The 19,326-nt window shown below is 37.7% G+C and overlaps 1 protein-coding gene across 1 annotated transcript in view; it reads right to left on the bottom strand.

The window, feature by feature from the left end:
- Positions 1-18,977, bottom strand: part of RC3H2 (ring finger and CCCH-type domains 2) — a 41,077-nt gene extending 22,100 nt beyond the window's left edge. Inside the window, exons 1-4 of the mRNA XM_052648631.1 lie at positions 18,747-18,977; positions 16,076-16,193; positions 10,634-10,867; positions 1,782-1,957 (exon numbers count right to left, since the gene is read on the bottom strand). Coding sequence (XP_052504591.1) covers positions 1,782-1,957; positions 10,634-10,867; positions 16,076-16,193; positions 18,747-18,977 — 759 coding nt within the window. The remainder of the gene's footprint in view (positions 1-1,781; positions 1,958-10,633; positions 10,868-16,075; positions 16,194-18,746) is intronic.
- Positions 18,978-19,326: the final 349 nt, after the last annotated feature.

The following is a 19,326-nucleotide window of genomic DNA, read 5'->3' on the forward strand; positions in this document are numbered from 1 at the left end:
ACTGCTCATTGACAATGCACCTGGTAACTCAAGAGCTCTGATGGAAATGTACAAGAGTAATGTTTTCATGCCTGATAACACAAGTTCCACTCTGCAGCCCATGGATCAAGGAGTAATTCTGACTTTCATGCCTTATTATTTAGGAGATACATTTCATAAGGCTATCGCGGCCATAGATAGTAATTCCTTTGATGGTTCAGGGCAAAGTAGACTGAAAACCTGTTTAAAGGATTCACCATTCTAGATGCCACTAAGAATATTCGTGATTCATGGGAATAGGTTAAAATATCAACATTAACAGGAACTCAGAAGATTTCAGCTCTCATGGATGACTCTGAAGGATTCATGACTTTAGTGGAGGAAGTAAGTGCAGACATGGTAGAAAAAGCAAAAGAACAAGAATTGAAGTGGATCCTAAATATGTGACTGAATTATTGCAATCTCACGATAAAACTTTAATGGAGTTGCTTAAGATAAGCAAAGAAAGTGGTTTCTTAAGATAGAATCTATTCCTGGTGAAGATGCTGTGAAGACTGTTGAGATGATAATAAAAGGATTTAGAACAATACATAAACTTAGTTGAAAAAGGAGCAGCGAGGTTTGAGAGAATTCACTTCAATTCTGAAAGAAGTTCTGCTGTGGGTAAGCTGCATGCCACAGAGAAATTATCTGTGAAAGGAAGACCCAATTCACGGGGCAAGCTGCGCTGCTGTTTTAAGAAATTGCAACAGGCACTCCAACCTCCAGCAAGTACCACCCTGGTCAGTTAGTCATCAACAATGATGTAAGGAAGAATTATTAATCTAAAACACAGAAAAAAGAAACCTAAAAGACCAGAGGGTGGGAACACTCATCCAACCACCAGGGTACAGAGTGCCTCTTGGGTAGTATGAAGATCTATCCACCTGAACTGTAAAGATGTATGTATTGTAAGTGGCTTGCAGAGCCTGGCAAGCTCATATTTTCACCATCAATTAACCTGTTACCTCATATTAAGCAGTGCACACACACACCAAAAAACCTCTTTCTGCTTATATCTTTGTCACTCTTGAGCTATAAAATCAGCAAAATAGCTTAAATAAGCCTTGGTTTCAAATCCAGAAGTTTTACTTTTATAGAAGCCAATGGGCCTTTCTATTCCAAGTCCTTGGTCCCTTTGCTCAAGACCTCACCAGCAACCTATATTCCTGTGTCATGCAGAAACTTTAAGGATTCAGCCTTCTTTCCATGTCTCTCAGTACCTGTCATCACCCATAAGCCTACATGACAAGGAAACTACATTTTGAAATAGCTTAGGGTTCATCCCTACCCTCTTTGACAAAAACCCTATTATCTAAATGCACAGTGGGCAATTCTCGACTTTTACTCTCCTGTTGTCCCCCCAGGACAACATATGGGCTACCCTCAGTTTAAAGGCTTTAATCTAAACACAACAGAGAAAGAGATAAAAATAATAATGGGGAAGTTAAAACATTTGCTTTCTTTTATTAAGTTTTCAGTATGGTTCCTGACTCTCTTTTAAGGTGATAAATACAAATTAATTAGGCTTCTTCAGTTCATTTTTACTATTCCAAGAGTCAAGTTTACCAAACTTGTTTCCTCATAGTGTTGCTGATACCTTCACATTATGTGTTCTTACACCCACGCATAGCAATATTATACATCTACAGTATTAACAGATGCAATAAATACAGAAGGAAAAGTCTCCTTTATCTCTTTTATTTCTGGGGCCTCTAGACCATTCCAGGCATGCAATGTTTAGATGGTTGCTTGCTACTTACCTTAAAACAAGAAGCTCGATACAGTAGTTGCACAACATGACCAATACTTGTTTTCGATGCCTGAGGAAATCTTGGTTCTAGTCTTTGCACAACAAAAAGTACCAGAACTTTCCTTGAGAGAGCAGAACCATCTTCTAATGCCAGTAACACCAACTTCAAAGCCTCTTCTTGCATAGCTGTAAGTAAAGAACATGAGTTCATGATAAATGAGGAGCCCTGCAGATCATGCCTGTCACAGTCTTGTTTGGATATTAGCTTATGGTGGTTCATTATCTCCAGTACGCAAATACTTAGCACAAAGAGAGAACATCACACATAGACAAATATAGTTTACTTAGTAATCAAGCAAAAGACGTGTCCTACTAAACAACCAATCAAAATACAAGCAAACAGGTTTTAAACAAAATATATCCTCTATAGCTTTGTAATAGTCAACTAGATAATCATAATGTTGAAGTGAAAAAGGTTCTTATTTATAAAATTCACAGAGCTACTCTGACAAATAACATGTGAAGGACACACAGTAGTCTTAAAATAAATAGTAATTTTTTTTATAACTTGAGACTGTTGCTTGTCTGTCAGAATTATTTTGCATATAATTTAAAAGTGGTATTAGCCACTGGATGCAATACCTAAAGGCATCAATTTGTGTTGCTTTCCAGTCAGGGAGGTAAAAGTATAATCTGAATCTAATCGTAAGGGGACATCAAAAAACCCCAAATTAAAAACATTCTATAAAATAACTGCCTGTATTCCTCAAGAATAGCAACATTAGACAAAGAAAGACTGAGGAATGGTACTATGTTAAAGAAGACTAAAAAGAGGTATGACAGTGTCTTCCCTGACAGTCTAATAGTTAAGACTCTGCGTTTCCACTGCAGAGAGTATGGGTTCAATCCCTGGTCAAGGAATAAAGATCCTGCATGTCACATAACGGCTGTGACAAATAAATACATGACATCATCTTAGACTCAATCATAAAATGAAAAAAATTAATGCCATAAAAGATATTTCTGTAATAACCAACAAAACTGGAATGTAAGTTTTAACAAATGTTAAATTTTCTGAATTTGATCAATGTATTGTTTTTAATAAAAAAAAAAGACAAGTGTAAGCAGTAAAGGGGGCATAAAATAGGCAACCTACTCTCAAATGGTTCAAAAAGGAGAGAAAGTGAACTATATAACAAATTTAGCAAAATATTACAAATGAGTGAATATGGATAAAGAGTACAAAAGAATTCTCTGCATTATCCTAGCAACTTTTTGGTAAAAAATATACTGGTTCTCAATGAAAACAATGGAAATGAAAGATCATCTAGAATCTAGATTAAAAATCAAAATCCTTTCTTTTTCAAAGTGAGACATCAAGGCTCAGAAAAGTTAAGTGACTTGCTCACAATCAGTAAGCCACAAAATTATAACTAGAAACAAGGACTTTCTAAAAATTGAGGTAAAATTCATATAACATAAAATTAACCATTTTAAAGTAAACAATTCACAATGTTGTAAAACCATCAACTCTATCTAGTTCTAAGACATCATCATCATCTGACAGGAACTCAATAACCATTAATCAGTCACTCCCCATACCTATGACCCCTACAGCCTCCAGCAACTACTAGCCTGATGTCTGGTTCTATGGACTGACGTTTGTGTATGCAGAATATGTGACCTATTCCCTGACTTCCTTCACTTAAAATAACATTTTCAAAGTTCATCCACATCGTGGTATGTATTGGTATCTCAATCCTTTCTATGGCTAAATAATACAGTATTTATAAATATACCACATATTGGTTATCCATTCATAAGAACTGATGGGATTGCTTCTACCTTTTGATTATTGTAACACTGCTATAAATATTCACACACAAATACTAGTTTGAATACCTGTTTTCAGTTCCTTTGGGTATAGACCTAGGAGTGGAAATGCCGGATCATAAGGTAATCCTACATTTAAAGTTCTGAGGAACCACCAAATTGTTTTTCCACAGGGGCTGCCTCATTTTACACTCCCAAGTTCCTAACATCCTCGATTAACACTTTTATTTTCCACTTTTAAAATTACGGACAACCTAGTGGATATGAAATGGTATCTCAATGTTGATTCTGATTTGCATTTCTTTAATGACTGATGACACTGAACATCTTTTCATGTACTTTTTCGCCATCTATGTATCTTCTATGTAGAAATATTTATTTAAGCCCTTGGCCCATTTTTAAATTGTGCTATTTATTATCTTTTTGTTGTTGAGTTTCAGAACACAGGATATTTGATAACTAGTCTAGTGCTTCTTAGGTTTCCATGGTGGCTCACTGTTAATCTGCCTGCAATGCAGGGGATGCGGGTCCCTGGGTCAGGAAGATTTGGAGAAGGAAATGGCAACCCACTCCATTATTCTTCCTGGAGAATCCCATGGACAGAGGAGGCTAGTTAGCTACAGTCCATGGGGTCACAAGAATCAGACACGATTTAGCGACTAAACCAACACACCACCTAGTGCTTCTTAGATAAGGTAAATAAACATGAGGAAATATCCACAGGTAGCATTCTCAAATGATATATAAATAGGGAAGATCCTCTGGAGAAGGAAATGGCCACCCACTCCAATACTCTTGCCTGGAAAATCCCATGGACGGAGGAGCGTGGTAGGCTACAGTCCATGGGGTTGCAAAGAGTCGGACACGACTGAGCAACTTCACATTCACTTTCTATGGATTTTCAAAATTATTTTTCAAGTTAACTTTGTATTATGTAAAATAAAACATATACAAAAGTAGAAATAACATGCATTCATAATACAGCTGCTGCCAGGAAGGGTTCATCTACTCATTACCCACTTCTCTAGTTTGTTCTAGCTGGAGTGGTTTGAAGTAAATCCAAGTTAACATAGCACTTTATCCTTAAATAATTCATTATGTATTTCTAACAGGTAAGCACTTAAAAAAATTAACATAACGCTATTACCATGTCTAAAAAAAGAAATATATTTCCTTGATATCATCTAATATCCAATCCATGCTGAATTTTCTCCCACTGTCTCAAAATTTCCTCTTACAGTTGGTTTCTTTGAGTAAGCAGCCAAAGTCCATAGGTAGCTTTTGGTCTGTATGTCTTCACGCTTAATAAGAAAAACCTATACTAGTTTCTCACCACTCTCCCACCCTCCCATTTAGAACAAAATAACTGATTGCAGAAACAATCATTTTTCTAAACAATATCCCACATTCTCAATTTCGCTAATTTTGCACTTTTTTTTTTTTTTTAATAGTATGCCTTAATCCTCCTTATTTCATGTAAACTAGAGACTTGATTAGATTTGGAATAAGATTTTACCTTTTGGGAGTTTTGGGGGGGCAAGCACACTTCTTATTCTGTGTGTCATATAGGTATATAAGACCTAGATGTCTCACTTCTAGGACTTCCCTGGTGGCTCAGACAGTTTTTAGTAATATCAAGACTCATCAGCGGGTTCAGGCCTTTTGCATTTACTAACTTTTCATCTACTGGTTTTAACAGCCAATAGTAATTCTTACCTAGACCCATTAATTCACCTGATGTGATTTTTCTAACTTTAACTTTTTTTTTCTAAATTTATTAGCTAGAACTCTACTAAAGGAGAAACTTACCCTCAAAATTCTGAGAAACTGTCCTTGAAAGTAACTTAAAAAGGCAGAATAAGCATGCTTGATTTTTTTCTATTCCTTTTCCAATTTTTAGCATAATATGCTGGTGGTGTAGCAACTGCCAAAAACAACCAATTAATTTTTTCTGTACTAACATTACAAGATCACGGATTTTTACACATTTTATGTTCTTTAATTCACTTTAGTCATTATTCATTTGGAAGTTCAAACTGTCCCACTTTTATCCAGTGGGAGCCTTTTCAAATTCTGTGTCCTTTTGACAAGATTCCGATGGTCTTTGACAGCTTTTTTACTTTCTAGCACAAGACTTCCCAGGCTCATCTTGTACTTTTTTTACCCTAGAACTGGCATAAGACATTTATTCAAAGAGCCCTACTTCTTTTTAGTATGAAATGCTATCTGGATGCTATGGCTATTCAATCCTTTCAAGCCTTTACAGTGTACAGTTAGGAAATACTTATTTTCTAGAAAAAGAAAAATAAATGAGTCTGTACTGATTTGCTAATTAAAATTTAAGGATGCAGGCGTTTTAAATAAATTCTTTGATTTCATACTTACATCTCTTTTTAAATGTCAAAATCTTCGTTTCCAATGGCATTAACAGAACTACTTGCTGCATCCTAATTCGTTTCAAAATAACATTATCAGTATGACTAGTGAATACAATCTAGGAGTATATATCATGCCAGAAATATAAAAATCAAAACACTGTGTTCTAGAATCACCTGAATTAATTCATTCCTGATGAATATACTGCCAAAATAACGTTTAGCTTTTTGTTTTTAGGCATTTTTTGTTCATTTTATTTAAATTCCTAAAACTCATATATTTACTAAAAATCGTTTTAAAATTACATAAAACCTTTACACAGGTGCAAAGTACAAATCAAGATACACTGAGAGAGGTCTAGCTTCTGGTCCTGTCTGGTTTCCCTCTGTTCTTCCTGACTACATGTTTATTACGTTGTAACTTTTCCTACCAATGTTCTTTGGAAAAATATAAACAAATAATTTGAAAATGGTTGTCTCTTCTTTTCCGAGATAAAAGTTCCCTTTCCTACAATAAGCACATTAGTCTGCACCTTGCTTATTTTCTAACGTAATGTATATTACGTTATCATAGGCAGCAGACTATACAGATTTTCCTCATTCCTTTCAACAGTTGCAGGGCAATCCACTGGAAGGATATGTAGCAGTTTACTAAGCCAGTCTCCTATTCAGACTTTCAAGTTCATTCCAGATGTCTGCTGTTATAAATAGTGCTTTATCAACTTTATACATTCTATATTTTTCACCGTATTTATGGGACAGATTGCTAGAAAAAGGACTGCTGGGCCAAAGAGTAGATGCGCAGATGATTTTGTAACATACTGACAAATTCCTCTCTCTATAGTTTGCCCCACTTTGCATTCCCACTATTACTGGATGAAAGTACCTGCTTTCCCACAGGCTTGACAACAAAGTTGTCAGACTTTTGAATCTGGCCAATCTGACAGGTGTGAAATGGTATTTCAGTGTCATTTTAATGTATATTTCTCTTAATATGAGAAAGACTGAGTATCTTTCTATATGTTTGAGGGCCATTTACATTACTTTTTCCCTTGAATTGTCTGTTTGCATTTTTTGTCAATTTTTTAATTGGGTGGTTGGTATTTTCCTTCTGAGTTTTTACAAGTACCTAATTATATATTGGGCTTTCCTGGTGGCTCAGACGGTAAAGAATTTGCCTGCAATACAGGAGACCTGGGATCAATCCCTGGATTAGGAAGATCCCCTGTAGGAGGACATGGCAATCCACTCCAATATTCTTGCCTGGAGAATAATCCTCATGGACAGAGGAACCTGACGGGCTACAGTCCATGGGGTTGCAGAGTCAGACATGACTGAGCAACTAACTACAACACAATTATATGTTAGTTATATAAGCCTCTTGTACGTGATATTATATAAATATTTCCCCAAGTTTCTCATTTTTTTTACTTTTCTTCAGTTCCGTTCAGTCGCTCAGTCATCTCCGACTCTTTGCGACCCCATGAATCGCAGCATGCCAGGCCTCCCTGTCCATCACCAACTCCCCGAGTTCACGCACTCATGTCCATCGAGTCGGTGATGCCATCGAGTCGGTGATACCATCCAGCCATCTCATCCTCTGTCGTCCCCTTCTCCTCCTGCCCCCAATCCCTCCCAGCATCAGGGTCTTTTCCAATAAGTCAACTCTTCGCATGAGGTGGCCAAAGTATTGCAGTTTCAGCTTCAGCATCAGTCCTTCCAATGAACACCCAGGGCTGATCTCCTTCAGAATGCACTGGTTGGATCTCCTTGCAGTCCAAGGGACTCTCAAGAGTCTTCTCCAACACCACAGTTCAAAAGCTTCAATTCTTCGGCGCTCAGCCTTCTTCACAGTCCAACTCTCACATCCATACATGACCACAGGAAAAACCATAGCCTTGACTAGACGGACCTTAGTCGAAAAGTAATGTCTCTGCTTTTGAATATGCTGTCTAGATTGGTCATAACTTTCCTTCCAAGGAGTAAGCGTCTTTTAATTTCATGGCTGCAGTCACCATCTGCAGTGATTTTGGAGCCTCCCAAAATAAAGTCTGACACTGTTTCCACTGTTTCCCCATCTATTTCCCATGAAGTGATGGGACCGGATGCCATGATCTTCGTTTTCTGAATGTTGAGCTTTAAGCCAACTTTTTCACTCTCCTCTTTCACTTTCATCAAGAGGCTTTTTAGTTCCTCTTCACTTTCTGCCATAAGGGTGATATCATCTGCATATCTGAGGTTATTGATATTTCTCCCGGCAATCTTGATTCCAGCTTGTGCTTCCTCCAGCCCACTGTTTCTCATGATGTACTCTGCATATAAGTTAAATAAGCAGGGTGACAATATACAGCCTTGACGTACTCCTTTTTCCTATTTGGAACCAGTCTGTTGTTCCATATCCAGTTCTAACTATTGCTTCCTGACCTGCATACAGATTTCTCAAGAGGCACGTCAGGTGGTCTGGTATTCCCATCTCTTTCAGAATGTTCCACAGTTAATTGTGATCCACACAGTCAAAGGCTTTGGCATAGTCAATAAAGCAGAAACAGATGTTTTTCTGGAACTCTCTTGCTTTTTCCATGATCCAGCAGATGTTGGCAATTTGATCTCTGGTTCCTCTGCCTTTTCTAAAACAAGCTTGAACATCTGGAAGTTCACGGTTCACGTATTGCTGAAGCCTGGCTTCGAGGATTTTGAGCATTACGTTACTAGTGTGTGAGATGAGTGCAATTGTGTGGTAGTTTGAGCATTCTTTGGCATTGCATTTCTTTGGGATTGGAATGAAAACTGACCTTTTCCAGTCCTGTGGCCACTGCTGAGTTTTCCAAATTTGCTGGCATATTGAGTGAAGCACTTTCACAGTATCATCTTTCATCTTACTTTTCATATGAGGCTTTATTATAATTTTTAAAATTATATAGTCAAATATCAATCTTTTCTGTAATTGCTTCTGGTTTCAGAGCCAAAGAAAAGAGTATTTCCTACTTCTGAGTTATAAAGAATTCACTCTTCTGTTCACATTTATTGTGGTTGAGTCACTCAGTTACACCTGACTCTTTTTAACCCCACAGACTGTAGCATATCAGGCTTCCCTGTCCTTCACTCTCTCCCACAGTTTGTTCAAACTCATGTCCACTGAGTTGGTAATGCCATCCAACCATCTCATCCTCTGTCATCCCATTCTCCTCCTGCCCTCAATCTTTCCCAGTTCAGGTCTTTTCCACTGAGTTGGCTTTTCTCATCAGGTGGCCAAAGTACTGAAGTTTCAGTTTCAGCGTCAGTCCTTCCAATTCAGGGTTGATCTCCTTTAGTATTAACTAGTTTAATCTCCCTGCTGTCAAAGGGACTCTCAGTTGAGTCTTTCTCAGCACCATGGTTTGAAGGCATCAATTCTTGCCCACAGCCATGGTCCAACTCTCAGAGTCATCCATACATGACTACTGGAAAAATCAGAGCTTTGACTATATGGACCTTTATCGGCTAAGTGATGTCTCTGCTTTTCAATACACTGTCTAAGTTTGTCAAAGCTCTTCTTAGAAGGAACAAGCATCTTTTAATTTCATAGCTGCAGTCACCATCCACAGTGATTTTGGAGCGCAAGAAAATAAAGTCTGTCACTGTTTCCATTTTTCCCCCATCCATCTATCATGAAGTGATGTAGCTGGATGCCAAGATCTTAGTTTTGTGAGTGTTGAGTTTGAAGTTTTTATTACTTATATAATTTATTTTTTAATCATAAGTATTTCTAACCTATTTAAAATTTATATAGCTAAGGAATATAAGAAATACATTCATGCAAAAAAAAAAAAAAAGAAATACATCCAATTTTATCTTTTTCCACGTCTATCCAGTAGTCCCAATGCCACTTAAAAAGTTTCCTTCACACAAATAAATTCTTCCTAGCCTATACAGTTCTAAATCAGAAAGGTAAAACGATAAGATATCACAGAAAAGTACTTCATAACCTTGGTATAGGTAAAGATTTTTTAAAAAAAGAATGCAGTTGATGGTAACTACAAAAGAAATATACTCTGGTGATTCTCATTTTTTCCAGTAATTTTTCTGCTTCCCAATTTTAAAGACAATCGTGAACTTTTAATTTTCTTCATAAACAGAAAGTTTATTTTTCCTTTACTTACTACGTGTGCAGTATTAGGCCTCTCTCCAATTCAGTGTTCTAATTTGTAAAGTTGTCACTGTGTCACTTAAAGACTGTTGAGAATTAAACAAGAAATTTATTCAAAAACACTATAGCACTCTTCATCATATACGTTATGATTAATAAAAACTAGTTGGGACTTCCCTGGTAGTCCAGTGGTTAAGAATCCACTTTCCAGTGCAGGGGACATGGGTTTGATCCCTGACAAGGGACTAAGATCCCACATGATGTGGGGCAACTTAAGCCCATGCTGCACCACAAGAAAAGCCTATATGCTGCAACTAGAGAAAACCTGTGTGCTGCAATGAAGACCCAGTGCAGCAAAGACAAACACGTCAAGCACCCCAAGGTAGGGTGGTTACTATAAAAATTTTAAAAAAAAGTTTATCTTTCATTATGTTAAAATTTGTATGTATAAATCAGAGCATTCTCACCTGCTCCTAGAAACTGGCACCCACTAGCCCTGATAGCCAATAAGACAGGGATCTACCTTACCTGGCCCTAGAAACTGGCATCCTCGAGCCCTGACAGCAGCCCACAGGTTGGCAGACAACTGCTGAGGGTTCTGGTGCTGTAATATTAGTTCCGTTACAGTCCTTTCTCCAAGTGAACGGGCTGCTCGTATGGCTCTTACACGACCTTCTTCCTCCACCAGTTGACAGTTCACAAGTGTCACTAGTTTCCTTTGCATTGGACGGCTCAGTGCACTCTGGTTCAAACTAGCTACACCTTCAAGAAAAAGGAAACTACAGTTTTTTTCAATTGAAATAAAAAAGTCAATTTCATTATCTATTTAATAATAATACCTAGTATTCAATTATTAAGCCACAATTCCTAATGAGTTCCTTATAAGGTACTTTCCTTTTTTGACAATCAATGTTCTGTCCCTGTTTATTACTATTCTGTGGTAACTGGAGTCTAAATTTTAATTGCCTCAAATTTTATTTGGGTATCCTGTTCTCTGGGTTATATGTGTCCCACAAAAGACAGCAATTTGGGTTTTTTTAGTCTATTCTTCATCTTTACAAAAACCATTGAAGATAAATTTGGAGATAAATAAATGAAAAGTTAAATCTAAAAGTAACAATGAACAACAGTTTTGTTTTGTCTTAATGTATACAAGACATTTAGAACACAGCTCCAGGACAATATCTTAAATCCAATTCCCTTTTCAACTAAAAGATACTGCTCCAGCAATTCTTCCCTCTCTCCTACATCAATTGTCCTCTTTCTACTTGATCATTTGCATCAACATACAGTAAGAACAGCATACTGTTATTTTATACATCTGAAAAATAAATCTTGGTATTCATCCCTTTATCACTACCCCTCTGCACCATGTCTTTCCTCCATTTTGTAGCAAATCCTCTAGTGTTGCCTATATTCACGATCTCCAAATCCTTGCTTTACAATCTTTAAAACCTACTCCAGTCATGTTTGTTCCACCATCACTTGACCAAAACTGCTCCTCATGACAAGACTTACCACCACTACGCTACATCTGTGGTCAATTCTCAATCCTTACCTTATTTGACCTTTCAATAGCACTCAACACAGATCACTCCTAACTCCTTTAAAAACATTCTTATTTGGCTTCTAGAACACCACTTTCTCTTAATTTTTTCCTTCCTTCATCTTTTCTAGTCTTCTTTGCTGATCTCAACCTTTTTTCTTGACTTCTTAATGTTAAATGGCTTAGAACCCAGTTCTTTTTTTCTATACTCACCACTTATGTGATCTCGTTCAGTCTTATTGCTTTAAATACAATTTATGCTAATGACTCCCCAAAATAACAGCTCCTATACCTAGTCCAAGCAAACACCCTCTTCCAACAACACAAGAGAAGACTTTACACATGGACATACCCAGATGGTCAACACCAAAATCAGATTGATTATATTCTTTGCAGCCAAAGATGGAGAAGCTCTATACAGTCAACAAAAACAAGACCACAAGCTGACTGTGGCTCAGATCATGAACTCCTTATTACCAAATTCAGACTTAAACTGAAGAAAGTAGGGAAAACCACTAGACCATTAAGGTATGACCTAAATCAAATCCCTTATGATTATACAGTGGAAGTGAGAAATAGATTTAAGGGCCTACATCTGATAGATAGAGTGCCTGATGAGCTATGGAATGAGGGTCGTGATTGTGACACTGTACAGGAGACAGGGATCAAGACCATCCCCATGGAAAAGAAATGCAAAAAAGCAAAATGGCTGTCTGGGGAGGCCTTACAAATAGCTGTGAAAAGAAGAGTAGCGAAAAGCAAAGAAGAAAAGGAAAGATATAAGCATCTGAATGCAGAGTTCCAAAGAATAGCAAGAAGAGATAAGAAAGCCTTCTTCAGCGATCAATGCAAAGAAATAGAGGAAAAGAACAGAATGAGAAAGACTAGAGATCTCTTCAGAGAAGGCAATGGCACCCCGCTCCAGTACTCTTGCCTGGAAAATCCCATGGATGGACGAGCCTGGTGGGCTGCAGTCCATGGGGTCGCGAAGAGTCGGACACGACTGTGCGACTTCACTTTCACTTTTCACTTTCATGCATTAGAGAAGGAAATGGCAACCCACTCCAGTGTTCTTGTCTGGAGAATCCCAGGCGGGGGGGAGCCTGGTGGACTGCTGTCTATGGGGTCACACAGAGTCGGACACGACTGAAGTGACTTAGCAGTAGCAGAAATCTCTCCAAGAAAATTAGAGATACCAAGGGAACGTTTCATGCAAAGATGGCCTCAATAAAGGACAGAAATGGTATGGACCTAACAGAAGCAGAAGATATTAAGAAGAGGTGGCAAGAATACACAGAAAAATTGTAGAGAAAAGATCTTCACGACCCAGATAATCACGAAGGTGTGATCACTTATCTAGAGCCAGATATCCTGGAATGTGAAGTCAAGTGGGCCTTAGAAAGCATCACTACGAACAAAGCTAGTGGAGGTGATGAAATTCCAGCTGAGCTATTTCAAATCCTGAAAGATGATGCTGTGAAAGTGCTGCACTCAATATGCCAGCAAATTTGGAAAACTCAGCAGTGGCCACAGGACTAGAAAAGGTCAGTTTTCATTCCAATCCCAAAGAAAGCCAATGCCAAAGAATGCTCAAACTACCACACAATTGCACTCATCTCACATGCTAGTAAAGTAATGCTCAGAATTCTCCAAGCCAGGATTCAGCAATACGTGAACCGTGAACTTCCAGATGTTCAAGCTGGTTTTAGAAAAGGCAGAGGAACCAGAGATCAAATTGCCAACATCTGCTGGATCATGGAAAAAGCAAGAGAGTTCCAGAAAAACATCTGTTTCTGCTTTATTGACTATGCCAAAGCCTTTGTGTGGATCACAATTAACTGTGGAACATTCTGAAAGAGATGGGAATACCAGACCACCTGACGTGCCTCTTGAGAAATCTGTATGCAGGTCAGGAAGCAATAGTTAGAACTGGATATGGAACAACAGACTGGTTCCAAATAGGAAAAAGGAGTACGTCAAGGCTGTATATTGTCACCCTGCTTATTTAACTTATATGCAGAGTACATCATGAGAAACAGTGGGCTGGAGGAAGCACAAGCTGGAAATCAAGATTGCCGGGAGAAATATCAATGACCTCGGATATGCAGATGATACCACCCTTATGGCAGAAAGTGAAGAGGAACTAAAAAGCCTCTTGATGAAAGTGAAAGAGGAGAGTGAAAAAGTTGGCTTAAAGCTCAACATTCAGAAAACGAAGATCATGGCATCCGGTCCCATCACTTCATGGGAAACAGATGGGGAAACAGTGTCAGACTTTATTTTGGGGGGCTCCAAAATCACTGCAGATGGTGACTGCAGTCATGAAATTAAAACATGCTTACTCCTTGGAAGAAAAGTTATGACCAACCTAGATAGCGTATTCAAAAGCAGAGACATTACTTTGCCGACTAAGGTCCGTCTAGTCAAGGCTATGGTTTTTCCTGTGGTCATGTATGGATGTGAGAGTTGGACTGTGAAGAAGGCTGAGCACCAAAGAATTGATGCTTTTGAACTGTGGTGTTGGAGAAGACTCTTGAGAGTCCCTTGGACTGCAAGGAGATCCAACCAGTCCGTTCTGAAGGAGATCAGCCCTGGGATTTCTTTGGAAGGACTGATGCTGAAGCTGAAACTGCAATACTCTGGCCACCTCATGCGAAGAGTTGACTCATTGGAAAAGACCCTGATGCTGGGAAGGATTGGGAGCAGGAGGAGAAGGGGACGACAGAGGATGAGATGGCTGGATGGCATCACTGACTCGATGGACGCGAGTCTGAGTAAACTCCGAGAGTTGGTGATGGACAGAGAGGCCTGGCGTGCTGCGATTCACAGGGTCGAAAAGAGTTGGACACGACTGAGCGACTGAACTGAACTGATCCCTAGTCCTTAACATACATTTACCAGCTACCCAATAGCATCCGAGTGAAGATTTGATATAATCAAATTCAACATAACCAAGACTGAAGTCTTGATCATCTTAGCTAAACCTGACTGACCTGCACCCTTGTGTAAGTTGATGGTAACTTCTCTTTCCAGGTGCTCAGGCCCCAAAACTCAAGAATCACACTTGACTCAGATCTTTGTCTCATGCCCCTCATCCAATAATTTAGGAAATCCTTTTGACTCTACCTCAAAAATCATCCAGACTATCTACTTTGCACTACCTCCACTGCTACTTACCCTGTCTAATTAGCCTATTAACCAATACCCTGGTCCAAACCCTGCCCTTCTGCACTGAATTCTCAACAGAGCAGCTAGGGTGACCCTTTTACCGTTAGTCAGATCATGTCATTCTCTGCTCAAAACCCTAGAGTAATTCCCCAATTTCACTCAGAGTAAAAGTTCAAGTCTTTAACAAGGGCTGCAAGTCTGTACATCATCTGGTCTCACCATTTCTTTTCTTCTACCCCATAATGCTTTCATCTATCCCATACCCTCACACACTCTGCTGCAGGCACACTTTCCTGTTGTTGTTCTTTGAAGACAATACACATGTCTTGGGGACTTTGCTATTTCCTCTGCCTGGAACAGTCTTTTCCCAGGAACCTATATGGTTAACTGCTTCATCTCTTTCATCTCAAGTTTAGAAGCTACCATCTTAACAAGGTCTACACTAATCACCTTGTTTAAAATTGCAACCCACCTTTTTCCCCTCGCTATGACATTTCTGATCCATTTAACTGTACTGTTTTCTTTCGACAGCAAATATCATTTATAACATACTATACAATGTTTTTACTATACTTGTTTATTATACTTTCTTTTTCCAGAACGTAAGTGCTATAAAGGCAGACATTTTAACTGCATGTTTTTAGTAAGTGCCTGGTACTGAGTACATGCTAAGTATCTGCTCCATGAATGAATGAGGTAGATAGGATATACTTCTCAAGGAAGTCACTAGGTCCAAAATATCCAACAGTGCAAAACATAGAGCTCATGCAAAATAAGTATTTCATTAATTCATTCACTCATCTTTATATTACACCTACAACCTGCTAGTTACTGAAGATGCAGTGATAAAACAGAATTCCATTTCTGTCACAGCACTTACTGAACTTCTTTGCCCATCTAATCAATGGACTGTGGGGTCCAAGAAGACCCTAGCCACTGTAAGTGCTCCTAAAATTTAATAAACGACTGAATAAATACATGAAATTGTCTTAGTAGGATTCATTAAAGCTAATATTCTGCTATAGCACCATTAGTTTAACATAAACAACGTTTAAATCTCAACATATCTGATGAATTCTTAAATTAATAGCAATACTATCTCCAAAAAATATATAACGTTCTCAGTCAAAAAGATGTCCATGTTCTCTCCAAGCAATCTCATTTTTCAAAACGAAAAATCATTTAATAGAGTATCAACATCAAGTATTTCAAAGTTAATGTATTACCAAGGCCTACTCACCCATAAAAATACTTACCTTTACCTCCACTTAGTGGTTTTAAGTAGAGCGCCAAATCTTCAACACATTTCTTTGCAACCTCATAGTGTTTGTTCTCACCTAAATTACTTAACTTTACTGACTGATGATCTGGTACCTAAAAATGAAAAAAAAAAAAAAAAAACAAAAACTGGAGAAATACATTCCTCTAATTCATGCAATTGTTAACTTTACATTTGATGATAATCTTGGTGAGCATAAACTTCTAATACAGACACATCAAACAAGTTTAAGTAAAATTAAAGCCAAGTACCTAGCCAAACTGCTTTCTAAAACCAAAGATATCATACTTAACAGTATGAATTGGGTGAATTACTGAGAGGGAAAAAAAGGTGGTAACTAATTGTACTGTATCCATGTTATTCCTTGGGGATAACAATGCTGTAACTCAGAAAAGTGCTAACAGTAAGAGAGGCTATAGAAAGTCATACAGGTTCTCTGTGTACTTCTTGCAATTAAAAAAAAAAAGGCATTTCAAAATAAAAAGTAGGAAAAAAGGGAGAACGTTCCCCCCTTAACACCTTCTTCCCATATAACTTACTATATTTTTTATGATCTGCCCCACCTTGTTCTCAGTGAAAGGTCAAAGCTTGGGTAAAATGTTGGTCGGCTCTTTAATTTCTACAAGTAATCTTTAATAAATTATTTAACTGTTTCAAGTCATGGTTTCTCTACCTAAAATATGAAGATGAAAATCCCTATCTAATTGTGCCATTTGGAAACTAAGTTCAATCCAACAAGTGTTTATATTCATGGAGTGCTTACCATGTGGCAAGCAGTTTTAGGCACTAGGCATCTATCAGTGAGCAAAACAGGCAAAACATTTCTTGCCATAGCTTACATTTTAGTAAAGAGAACACATGGCTGATAAATAAAAACTAAATAGCATGATAGAAGATGATCAGTAAAAGTTATACAGCAAAGATAAGGAGGGTTTTAGAGTATTGGAGGGGGACTGCAATTTGAACAAGGGTGGTCAGGATAGGCTTCCTTGTGAATCTTGACATCTGAATAAAGAAATGAGTATCTTAGTCAAAACAGCACTCAGTGCAAAAGCCCTCAGTTGGGAATATGTTTGGTGTATCTGGTTAGTAGGCCAGAGTAGCTTAAGCAGAAAGACTGAGGATAGTACAGGAGCTGAGGCTGAAAAGGTAACAGAAGTCACGTAAAGACCTGCAAGATAATTTAAGGACCAACTAGAGAACATTTTTAAGTAAAACACAATGTCTGACCTATATGCCATGTGCTTAGTCGTTCACTTGTGTCCAACTCTTTGCAACCCCAAGCACTGTAGCCTGCCAGGCCCCTCTGTCCATGGGGATGCTCTAGGCAGGAATACTGGAGTGGGTTGCCATGCCCTCCTCCAGGGGATCTTCACAACCTCGGGATCGAATCCAGGTCTCCCACACTGCAGGCGGATACCATCTGAGCCACCAAGGAAGCCCAAGAATGCTGGAGTGGGTAGCCTATCCCTTCTCCAGGGGAACTTCCCAACCCAGGAATTCAATCGGGTCTCCTGAATTGCAGGTGGATTCTTTACCAAGGAAGCTCCACCTGATCTATAGCAGATGCTAAATAAATGATAGCTTAGTCTTATTACATATAATCTACAGTATTTTAATTGGATCTAAGATGCCACTTCCTGCAAGAGGCACCATTATTTTATGCACCCTTAAGAAAAAAATTGCTAATTAAATTATGACACATTGTTGAATATAGATTCGTCTTGATTTCAGAGTCTAACTGGATTATAAACAGTGAAAAGAAATTGCTTTAAAAGAAAAACCTCAACTATCAAGACACTAAAAGAATGGAGTATTTTAATTCACAGAATTTTCTAAGAAGTGATTAATCAGAAAAATCCTTACTTTCTTGCTTTCAAATGTAGTACTAAAATTGTAGTATTAAAATATGTAGTACCTGATGTACAGAATTTCATCTTCCTCCTCACCTGTAAAATGGAATAATAACTACCTGAAGAGCTATGACAAGATAATAATAGATGTGGACTGTTTACCAGCATACCTAAAACGAAGTAAGCCCTTATTAATTAGAAATTATTATAAATCTAGGGTCTTGCTGATTCAGTAAAATGATAAATAAGAAATGTTATTTTTATAGCATATGCACATAAGCAGAAACTGCAGAATTTGATACTGACACTGTAAAAATTAGTTTTTTATATATCCATCTTATATATGTATATATACCTATATAGATCTATTTTCTTATTATAACATCATCCTAAAAGTCAAGCGAAGTTTTAAGGAAAATCAAAAAACCTCCACTTAAGGGTTCTATCTAGATGGTTGATCTCTGGCCAAAGCTTTGATTATATTTCTTTTCATATCACCTAATGACTAAATATTTATACATGCTTATACAAAAATGTTTATCCACCAAAATCACTTAAAAACATTAAGTGTTGACCACAGTAGTGAATACAAAGACATATACAACTAAATGGAATTTCTAGTTTTGCATAAAGATTTATGACATTATCTAAAGAAAATCATCTATGGAATAATACAAATAGGTATGCGGAGTATTTTTTATGCCTTGAATATCCCTAAACATATTTTGTATCCCATAATGAACAAAGTTCTATAATTATTACTTATATCAAATAAGTAAAATCCTGAAAGGTTACCTGGGCTCCAACTAACTGGAGAAGTGCGAAGTTGACAGGAAGCACATCAATGTCTGTGTTGATGGCAGTCTGGTCAAAAGGACAAGCTTTTCGGTGAAGTTTATTCAAGCAGGTCTTGCAAACAGTGTGTGAACAACCTAAACTGATGGGTTTGTGCACGTTCTCATCAAATTCATTATAGCAGATTGGACAGGACAGAAATTCTGTCCATTGAGCTGCCTGCACAGGCATTGTGGAAGCTGGATGCTCGGGTTAGCAGTCTAGCAGATCATTATTTTGCTGTGTAGTGTTTTGTAAGCTGGAAATGGACAAAAGTAAGAATTAACCACATATTCATCATTCACGTTTCAAGGGTTAACTGCTTAAGTCAACCATCACAGCTTCAAAATGTAAAAAAACACTTCTAAACAATTTGATACACTTTTAATATCTTTTCTTTACATCTATTTGCTGGATTAATTAAATTTCTGAAAACTTTGTGGCTAGAAACAATATCGTAACAGTGTTCCTTTCAACTAAACATATTTATATCAGTTGCTCATCAAAGCTTCCATGTATTTTTCTTAATGACCACATCAAA

This window comes from Budorcas taxicolor, chromosome 11, assembly GCF_023091745.1.
Source record: "Budorcas taxicolor isolate Tak-1 chromosome 11, Takin1.1, whole genome shotgun sequence".
NCBI lineage: Eukaryota > Metazoa > Chordata > Mammalia > Artiodactyla > Bovidae > Budorcas > Budorcas taxicolor.